This window comes from Eretmochelys imbricata, chromosome 10, assembly GCF_965152235.1.
Source record: "Eretmochelys imbricata isolate rEreImb1 chromosome 10, rEreImb1.hap1, whole genome shotgun sequence".
Taxonomy (NCBI): Eukaryota; Metazoa; Chordata; order Testudines; family Cheloniidae; genus Eretmochelys; species Eretmochelys imbricata.
This window is the reverse complement of record NC_135581.1, coordinates 60,194,745-60,205,416: the sequence shown is the minus strand read 5'-3', so window position 1 is coordinate 60,205,416 and position 10,672 is coordinate 60,194,745. Positions and strand designations below refer to the sequence as shown.

At 39.6% G+C, this 10,672-nt stretch overlaps 1 protein-coding gene across 1 annotated transcript in view; it reads right to left on the bottom strand.

Moving 5' to 3' along the window:
* Positions 1-1,256: 1,256 nt before the first annotated feature.
* PRTG (protogenin) overlaps positions 1,257-10,672 on the bottom strand; it is a 113,127-nt gene continuing 103,711 nt past the window's right edge. Inside the window, exons 15-20 of the mRNA XM_077829102.1 lie at positions 10,283-10,453; positions 6,538-6,720; positions 5,320-5,440; positions 4,125-4,290; positions 2,781-2,885; positions 1,257-1,643 (exon numbers count right to left, since the gene is read on the bottom strand). Coding sequence (XP_077685228.1) covers positions 1,257-1,643; positions 2,781-2,885; positions 4,125-4,290; positions 5,320-5,440; positions 6,538-6,720; positions 10,283-10,453 — 1,133 coding nt within the window. The remainder of the gene's footprint in view (positions 1,644-2,780; positions 2,886-4,124; positions 4,291-5,319; positions 5,441-6,537; positions 6,721-10,282; positions 10,454-10,672) is intronic.

Genomic DNA, 10,672 nt, shown 5'->3' with positions numbered 1-10,672 from the left:
CTGGCATGTGGTTGAAGTCACTCCCTGAACTAAAATTCCTCACTAATAGCATCCTAAACTGAGGCAAGAAACAGGACTGCATTTTAACAACAGCTCAGACATACTGCAGAGCTGGGTAAAACTGAAATATAATTACTAATCTCACAATTTACGCAGAAATCTAAGAAGCATTTAAGGCATCTTTCTATGCTCCGAAGCAACTTTATGAATGCTAAGAAGGCATAAGGCAAAGTAGTAATTTCATTATATATAATGGAAGGCACCATTGCTATGAAGTACAGGGATACTGAAACATTCAGCATTACTTGTCTATTCTATGTGTTTTTTTCAGGCAGAGTTTTCACACCACTCCAAGCTGGCTGGAAGCTGAATACTAATTAATTTCACCAAGCTTTCTAGCATTAATCGTCAATAAAGGAGCAGTTTTATGTCTTTGTGGGGAATCCAGCATGCCCTAGAGCCCTGTGGATTTAACATACATCCCGTCAGCAATTGCTGGCACAACAGAACTGTGTGGAAAAGGCACTGTCCTCTGTAGGCTGGGACACTGGAAGATATAGCAATCAAGTGGGTAAAAAGGAGAGCCCAATTACTTTTTAGAGACTCAAAGTAGCGGTTTACTGAACATTTTGAAGTACTAACTCCATTATTCCCACACTGATGCACAGTTTTCTCAAAGGTAACAGCCCTACAGTTTTCTCATTTGATGTTCTTCAGGTCAGTCATGTTAAATCATTTACTAATCCCCTCAGGGGTCCCCTCTTTTTAAAGTCAGAGCTTCAGCTAAACTGTCTTGTTCATCTACCTATACAACTCCTTTGATTTCTCTCTCTCTCTCTCTCTCTCTCTCACACACACGCAGACAACATACAGCCAAAAAAACCCAAAAATCCTACTAGGAAGTATCATCAGTTATGTAGCTGAGACCAACTATAATACAAATGAGGTAAAGCAGTTGTCATTCAGAGTTCGCCATTTGGCAAACTGAGGTAGATATTCAGCAAAGGGGCCAACAGCCTTCCCTTTGCGCCAGTGATAGATTTTTAACTCTAGTCAGAAAGCTTTACTGTCCTTTCACATTGTTTACCACTGAACATTCAAAGTGAGTGACTTAACAACAAAAAACATTCAAAAGAAATACGGAATCACCTGATGGGTTATCAGGCTTTTCACAATAAACTTTGGCTCCCTGTTCATTGTCCTTCGAACAGATATACATTGTGAAGATATCTGGCATGACTGTCAGGATAGGTAACTCAGTTTTGTACCGTGCACTGTATCTGAAGAGATGAGGTAGAAGTCTGGTCAGTAGCCAGTGGTACTGGAGGCTCTTCACAGTTACTCAAGACAGGGTTCACGTTCACACCTGAGTCACTGCCTACAAAGGAACTGGAGGTGCGTGGGCTGGCACTTCTAACAGAAGAAAGGTGTATCTCATCATTGGACTCATGAGAGAATCTTCCAGAGTCTCCTGTCTCGTGGCTTCCTTCACTGTTGGCTGAATGCTCTGTATCAGCTACAATACTGAATGGCACCTGGAACTTAGATTGCTGGCCTGGGGAACTGGGGGAGTCATCTTCACAGATCAGTACAGTGGTTCCTGGCTGATACAAGCACACAGCTTGGACAAATCTTCTCTGAGGCTGGATAAAAACAAGGTGTGAGAGAGAGGTTAATCAGCCTCTGTCAATAGATACATGAGCAGTGCTTGTTTAATTCCCCACCCCATTTGGCTGGAATGCCTAAAACAGCACTAGCTGGGAGCAACAATCTGTGCCATCCTACAGGAGGAGAAAAAAGGTATAATCCCAATTCTCTCTCATTTTCTTCTACAGTACTAGATGAAATAATTAATTCTACCTAACTAACCACAGATAATGGAGGCTGATTTTCATTGGGGACCCTGTTTGTATTTTAAAGTTATATTTGTGTATCTGTTTTCCCCTCCATGGATTTTCTTTCATGCAGCACGTTTACAGTTGCTCCAAATATTTTACCTGAAGAAGCATCAGAAATATGCAGCTGCATCCCAGCTTCTGAGCAAGCTTTTGGCTGGAAGTGTATTGGAATATACATTTTAAACATAGCTATGGACAGTCCCTATTTCTTGACTGTATGAGAGAACAATACAAGTCATAATGATTACATAAACATAAGTCAGAGATGATTCTCAGCAAGTATAAGCTGGCATGGTTGTCCTGTAGACTTTACTATTATATACTGCCTTTTATCCAAAGAGGGTGTGGTCAGAGCCCACACAGTATTAGGAGCCATTGGCTCTGGAGTTCCAGTTCTAGCTTTACCTCAGAGTTCCCTTTATACTTTGGATGAGTCATTTAATGTCTCACTTTCTGTTTTCCTTTTGTAAACACAGAGATAATACTACCTACTTACTTAGCACTCAGATTAGTGGGAGGATTATTTAATTGATGTTTATAAAATAAGTTGCAAATTTAGTACTATATTTGTGCATAGGATTGTAATATGCAGGAACCCCTTCATCCACTGATGGAGTGCAGTCAGTTTAAGGTAAAACTTAGCACCTGTTTAATGTTAGAGAGCCACACTACACAACAGGTTAAGGGACAGGAAATGAAGAATTTGCATTTACAAGGAGACAGTTTAACCTTCATCCTTTAACACCAAGACACAGAAACCATCCCCTTAGAGGCTAAGCCCTTAGTAATGCATTTTAATAACCACAAGCCTAGCCATCCTTCCTTGCAACGTCATGGGACTGTACCAGGCCTTTCATGTTCACAATAATTTGGGTAGTTTACCTCCTCCGTTTTCACCTTCTTAGAATCTTGGAAGAAAAGCCACCTTTTCTTGCAGCTGGTCTTTGAGATAGGACCATAACTGTTAATAATCATATCAGTTCCCCCCTAAAATAGAGAGAGGAAAAGAGAGAGAGAGAGAGAGAGAATCTTGCTTATTAAATTAAAATGCCATGAGTTTAAAAATAAACCGCAGCACAACAATCATGACAGCACCACGAATACAGCAAAACATTTCAGCCACCATTGCTGCTAGACATCTCCACTTTGAGCTAGCATCACTGATGGGTGTGTGGTGTTAGTCTCTAAGGTGCCACAAGTACTCCTTTTCTTTTTGCGAATACAGACTAACACGGCTACTACTCTGAAACCTGAATTAGGACTGGTTCCTGCAAACACTCTTCAGATGAGCAGCTCCATTAAAGTCAGAGTACTGTGTGTTGTACATACATCAAGTCAATATGACAACATACGAAAGTAAGGATAACTCAGGTTTGCCAGATTGGTCCCTTAGAACTGAAGTTTCACGGGGAAGGGAGCGTGTTTAATTATATATCTGCACAGTGGTGAGCATCCTGCAAATACATGCTTTATTATACAACTTGACTCTAGTAAACCTGCGTCTGTAAGATACATATCGCCTAACGTACTTTACCCATTAAAATATACAAAAAAGATATTGATGCACATTTTAGTACCTGCTCAGCATCACACTCATTGAATGACAGGTTTCAGAGGAGCAGCCGTGTTAGTCTGTATCCGCAAAAAGAAAAGGAGGACTTGTGGCACCTTAGAGACTAACTCATTTATTTGAGCATAAGCTTTCGTGAGCTACAGCTCACTTCATTGGATGTGTAGCTCACGAAAGCTTATGCTCAAATAAATGGGTTAGTCTCTAAGGTGCCACAAGTACTCCTTTTCTTTTTACTCATTTAATGGTGCTGCTTAGAATATTTATGAGCCTGAATGGACTCAGGGCTCAGATTTTTGACAAGCCCTGTTTCCCGGTGCCTTGAATAGAACCCTCTGAGCCAGCAGAAGGATACTCTGAATAGCAGGCTCTTGGCCTGTGGAACACGCGTCTTCTGACGCTTGTCAATCTCAGAGCACAGTGTAAGGCACAGGTAACGGGCAGACATTTAGCTGAAATTTATGATGAATTTACTGGCAAATTAACGTTCCCATCAGACTGCAACACTTGTGGTTGTCCTACCTCATGTGGATGATTATTATTATTGATAAGCATTTATATTGCATATATCTTTAATGATGGGAGGCACTCAGGTGCTATCCCAATGGGCACCATGGAAATATTTATATACTGGAAGTGAATAAGGCTCACAGTACCTTAGCATCAATGAAGCTGTTTCCTACTATCATCGGCAATAAAGATTCTTCATTCTCTGTGATTCCTTCAGTACTCTTCCCCACCTCATTCGCACTAGCTAAGGAGATGCTGGTATGTGACAGCTGGTCCGTGCCTTGCTGCATAGTTTTAGGAGCAGACGTTTTCCTGTGCAATATTAAGCAGGAGTATAACTGTCCCAGAGATAATATGTATAATATAAAGACTAATGCCTTTCATTGGAGTTTTATGAGCCAAATAATACTGATAAGTTCTTGATCTTTAGCTTTTATTCGTGTGCTATTCTAACTCATACAGAATTCAAATGCCATCATGTGCCATAAAATCATATTCCCCCAGGAAATCACACTGCACAGTCTGTAAATGTATATATGGAGAGCATTTCTCATGAATGGTTAGTAACATTATCCAGGGGGAGTAAACAATCAAGAATATTAGAGCAGTTCTAGAGCCCCAAGAAAGCTAAGGAGACCCTCTCATCATACTTGCGCTCTGCTGGACACTTTTTTTAAATGCATGTTTAATCTGAACTGAAAAGCTTTTTATTTTTAAATAACTATTAAAAATCCCCAAATCCCAAAACCATGGGTTAAGACTTACTAATTACTAATGTATTATTCCTTTTCTTACCAGCCAAGACCTATGAGTTTGTGTCCTTTGTATTCCCTCCAGAAGTTAATCATATAGGGTCAGATGGTGACCTCCACTTGCACTGGTACAAGGGAGCTGGGCTCTAATTTGATGGTTCCTCCTGCCCCAAAAGCTTACAGAAGCTCTTACATAGGAATACTGTGGGGCTGAGACTCTGTGGCCTGGCTGGGGCCAAGCAGGTGAGTAGTTGATAAATACCAAATATTCATCTGAGTCTGGAGGGAAACCTGCCAGAGACTTAATGACACTTCAAGCAGCATTAACTCCCCTTTGTGTCTTCTACTGCTTCCACAGGAGAAGGGGGTTGTGTGAAGCAGGGAGGGCCAAAGAAAGCATGGGATCTGAGGGAGATACCCATCTGTGGTATGAACATGATGAAGCGAGGATGAGAGCTTCAGAGTTCCCTCATCCAAAGCACTTGAACAGTACTCTAGTAAAGAAGCATCCCTGATGGCTCACATAGATACAGGAGCAACTGAGAACGGCTTATACGAAAGAGTTCATTTCTCAGTAATAAAAGCATACCTGGCTTTACTGCGGTAGATTAAAATCAGGATGCAGATAAGGATGCAGGTCAGGGCTATGCAAACTCCTACAACAATGCCAGTCATTGATTTCTGGTCCAGGTGGTAATAGCCAGAATAAGCTGCAACATGAAAGAACACATGGCACTTAAAGACTCACTGAGTAAGTATAGTCATCTCCTGTCTTTATATCTGGGAATCGATGGAGTCACAGCCACAATACCGACAAATTCTTCCTTTCAACATGACTTCTTGGCCTTTGCTATCATATATTTTCACATTGCTTTTGAAATAACTTGCAGTGCATATAAATGGCTTGGGGCATTTTCACCTGTGAGGGCTCAATACCATAGGGTTGGTTTTTTTTGTTTAATATATCATATTGCACCAAATCCTGGGAGCCTGTACTCTGTTGTTACTCAATGTGTATTCAGGCAAAATTCTTATTAACGAGAGAGAGAGAGAGAAAATAGTTGCCTGAATAAGGAAAAATTCAGTTTTTGGCCTATAATGTGTAACATCTCAGCCTAGAAACAATAAAAGGCAAAAAGTACACATCTCTGAATAAATACTGCCCTGTCCTTATTTCTCTCACACTCACAGCTTTAGAAAAACCTTCCAAATCTTGATGAACACACACAGATAAATTCCACCCAGTGACAGCAGAGGGCAACTTAAAATTCCATTCACATATGAAAAAATTACTAAGAGCTATAGCTTAATTTTCACAAAGTATATAATGAATACAGACGTTCACAAAAAGTACCGTAGGTGGGATGCCTTCTTTGGTAAGGACTGTTTACAGGTAGGTAATGACTCACAAAGTCTGTTCCGGGGCTGCTGGAATCCCAGGAACCAGAGGAAATTTTCATATATCTACTTAGGGAGCCATCTTGCCCCTGCTGGCTTCATCCTTACAGGAGTTCTTACCATAACTGACCCCATGACTCTAATATATCATATTAAATATGGGTTGTCTTTACATTTTAAATGCCATAAGGGAGTGATCACAGATTGAAAAAAATACAGACAGCTACAAAGTTGAAATTGATGCAACATTCTAAACCACATTCAAGACAAGAATGCGCATTTCAGTCCTACGTTCTCTGTAGCTGGAGAAAAACTGAAACCAGCAACTATGCAGACTGAGACAAAAAACAGTTACAGATCTTTTTCTCTGGGACTTGACAATGACAGTAACTAACACATTTTTACTAACTTGTGGCATCTGCTGAATCTAATCGTTTAGGCCTTTGATTGGACTCCGAAGTCTCCTTTGGCAGGACTGCAAGCTCCACTGCATTTGAAAAAGGTCCTTCTCCCACCTCATTGGATGCTGCTATTTTAACAATGTATACATTTCCAGCCACCAGGTTCTCCAGCAAAGCCATGGTTATTGCTCCTATTAAAAGATTTTTTTAAAAAAGTTTAAGTTAGGCAAACAATGCAAGGAATTTACTGGAAATTTGCTAGCAGGGGCTAGATTCAGCCCCTTTCTTCCTCACAACCTCTGAATCTTGTGTAGAAAAGAGAATACAACCTTCATATTCTAACCATCAGATACAGGATTTGAAGTGAACAGTGACAATCCCTTCTCATTCTGTGTGTTGTATTCTCTCTGTACTGTATGGGTAAAGCACACACTGGTAATTCTGATGTTACAGTAAAGACGTGCTGATGCAGTGCAGACTCAAGATTCTAGTACTGTCCACAGAGTCAGCAAACTTAAACCTGACCCTAACTGCATTTCAGTATGACAATATTTGCATTGTGATCCATGCTCCAGGAGCTTGCCCAATATATTCTGCGATGTGTTCCCAGATTACAGCTCCTTCTTCACTGACATCATAATGCAAATGTGACACGGCATTGGGATGCAGGCAGTTGAACTGAAATACACAGAATTTCAGGTCAGTTTGGCAAAATGAATGAGACAGGTTTGGGCAGCATCATACTGTAATTTTAAGATCAATTCAACCCTATTTAGTTCCAGCCAGGTTCATCTGATTATCATATACTGAAACAGGACTACTAAGAAAAAGATTAGAAAAAATGTCTCTCTCACATATGAAGACAGGCAGAAACACAGATTACATAAGTGAATAGGACTCACTCACGTAGTGCTTACACAGGCAAAACTCTTATCAGAGTCAATGAGAATTTTTCCTTCACAGGGATTGCAGACTGGTGCTTACAATTCCAACTGCTTTTTAAAATGTCATAGACATACATTTCTGTGTTTCTTCCTACTATAGAAATATGTTACTTTTCTTTCCAAAATAGTGGCAGCTCCAGGACCTAATGTATCCCTGTGCTTCTCCATAGATTCCACTCACTTAGCTACCCCAGTTTTTCCATAAAAAACATCCATTAGCTGAAGGCATTTGAAGTAAAATGTAAGGTATCGGTAACCAAAGAAGCTATAACCATCAAGGGTGAAAGGTTATTTTTCAGTACTAGAGGCTCTTTCCCCCGGCTTCTTTTGCATCAGCTGCAATTCTAAAGCAACTAAGCAATTTGTGCTGATTTACTGCATACCGAGTGTGTAAAGGCTGTAACTTCTGATCCACTGCAAGTAAGTTTGGAAAAAGGGGTAGGGGGGGAAAACAAACCAAGGAAGAAAGATTCTTCACATTGCAAATAAGCAACAAACTGCAGCAACATTTCAGACTCTGCTGTTGTTGGCACGAGCTCAGTCAAATTAAGGATTTTTTAAAATGTTGCTGAATGCATAATAATCCTCAGTGTTACTTGAAATGTACCCCTGAAGTCTGAGCTGGGAAGAACTCTTAGATCTCTTGACATTTTGGAATCTTCTGCAGAAGGTTAGTTTGGGGATAAATTAGTACCAGGTGTTACATGTGACTCGCTATTCTTGTCAAAATGAACATTAAAAATGCTACTACCTCAGCTTTCCTGCAAAGGGAGGAACATGCGACTATCATTGCATTTGCCCAACCTTCCTTTCATGCCCCCCTCAACATACCTATCACTAGACTATTTAAATCTAAACTTAAAAGAGCATAACAACTTATTTTAAAGTGTCAGAAACTTGAATTCTTCCCTAACCCTCAAGCTTTAACCTATCACTCAAAACACAAAATCAGTGACTGCAAAGCTGATTGAGATTTATGGTTTTCCATTTCCCTACCTTCTACAGCATTTTTAATATGACATCATATGAAAATGGACAGTGGTCTATATAAAAACTATAGGTCTCCATATCCCTTGTTCTAAGTATACACAGCAAGTTTTTACTGGAAATTCCCATAGTTAAGATTGAGTTGAACTATATATTTAAAGCAGGGATTCAACCACTTAATACTATATGATGAATACAACATGTCTTCCCCAATACTACAGCACTTATACTTCGAGTACAAAATAAATTTTCTGAGATTTACAAGTAAATCTGTTAATTAGCTTAGTAGTTAAAATGGTTCCTTTAAGAAATTTAGCACTGGGTGTCAGACCATTCTTGGACTCAAATGATCTTAATAGCGTTCATCAAACATGTTAATCAAACTTCCACTTCTAGTCAAAACTCACTGAAATCTCAGGTATTGGCTACATTTCAAGACTTCTTTAGGATCAATGACCTTTTTGCTGTTATTCTTCAGAGCTGAACCCTTCTCTTTGGGCAGAAGTTGATGAATAATGTTCTACTACACAGAATTTCATCGAGAACTACCATCTTTCAAAATGTCTGCCATCCCCCAATATTCTCACTGGGATTGAGGACACAGTAGCACTTAGTGAGTGGCTGTTTGTAGAAAAGCATCTCTCTCCAATTGTTCTCAAAGGGGTTGTATGTCTCCATCTCCTGACAGAATAGGGGACATCCATCATTCCTGAAGTGCACTTGGCTTCACTCTCATTGAAAGTAATGGGACATTGAAGCCATTCTGAAAAAGGGCAAATTCTTTGTGACTTTCCCTGAGGGACAGTCTTTAGATTCTAGAGTCCAGTCTCTGCTGACAAATACATTTTCAGTTATGAAAACGAAAAGAATTAAGCCTAGATTTTTTTCTTCAAAAGTTACCTATTGCACTACTCTGCCCTACAACTCCCTGGGTTTCTAATGCTTGTTTTAAGGATAATGACATTACTGGTGGAATGTTATTTATCCTAAACTACCAATATGTATTCTGACCTCCATTTTCATAGTTTTTCTGGGAATAAGAGAAGCCTATTGTTGGGATGCAGCTCTTCAAAGAGCAAAAATCCTACTCTATAAAAATGGCACCTTCTTACTCACCAGATCTGCTTTCTATTTATTCAGAGTCATCTCAGATTACTTTACTGACAAAAATAAGCCTTACTTTTACTTTTTCTTTATGTTAGTACTGCAGATCCAACACAGCTATATGAGAGAATGAGGTGGATTATATTCTGGCTCTTGTATCATCAATATAATTTGTTAAATTCCAATTGCAAAATCTTTATGATTGGGGGTGAAAAGCCAGAAAGCATGATGTTTGGAACCCAAATTGAGTTTGCACAGTTAACAGTCAGTATTATACAAAAAACATGGAATCCTGCAATGTCATTTTTACAGAGTCACTTTACAGAGTATTGAAACACTTTAGGAACTTGAGGTCTGCACGTGTGCACTTAAAAATGAAACCTCCACTATTATCCTGACAGTGGAACTATGTGGAGCTGATTAAGTATAACTGGATTTATGGAAAGTTTCAGTTCATTGTACAAGCTGAATGGCAATGCACTGCAGAAAGCTTCTCTCCCCGCTCATTTTGTTCTATTTACCAGTTTTAAATGTCTTTCCACCACAATCCAGCGAATAATTCTAAACTAAACACATTCAGAATTGTCGTGGTATTGCCATGAATGTTAGCAGCACTTTTTTCTTTTGTTGTTGACCACAAGACATTTTGCTATTTTCAGTTCTCTTACAGTGGATTGCCATAGCTTTTCTAGCTCTAGCCTTTATGATTATAGTTTACCTTCTCTGTGTAGCACTTGCCACTCTCCAGCAATCCAAGCCTTCCTAGATGCATAGAGGATAGTATAGCGAGTAACAACTGTTTCAGGACCATCAGGTGGCTTCCAGGAAACCAAAGCAGTATCATCTTCTATCAAAGTCACCTTCACTCCAAGTGGAGGGCCAGCTGGCGCTAGGAGGATAGTAACACAATATTATTAGGGTAAACACATTCATATGCACTTAAATTACTCCAAAGGAAAAAGATGGGCAGATTCTAATACCATAGCAATGGCTATAGCTAAGTTCTAAGTAGACAACTGGGCAAACACACACCAGTGTGCTCAAAAGACACTTTCTTTTCAGTTCAAATTTAGTCTACAGCTTAGATTTTGCAAAATCAAGCTTTTAA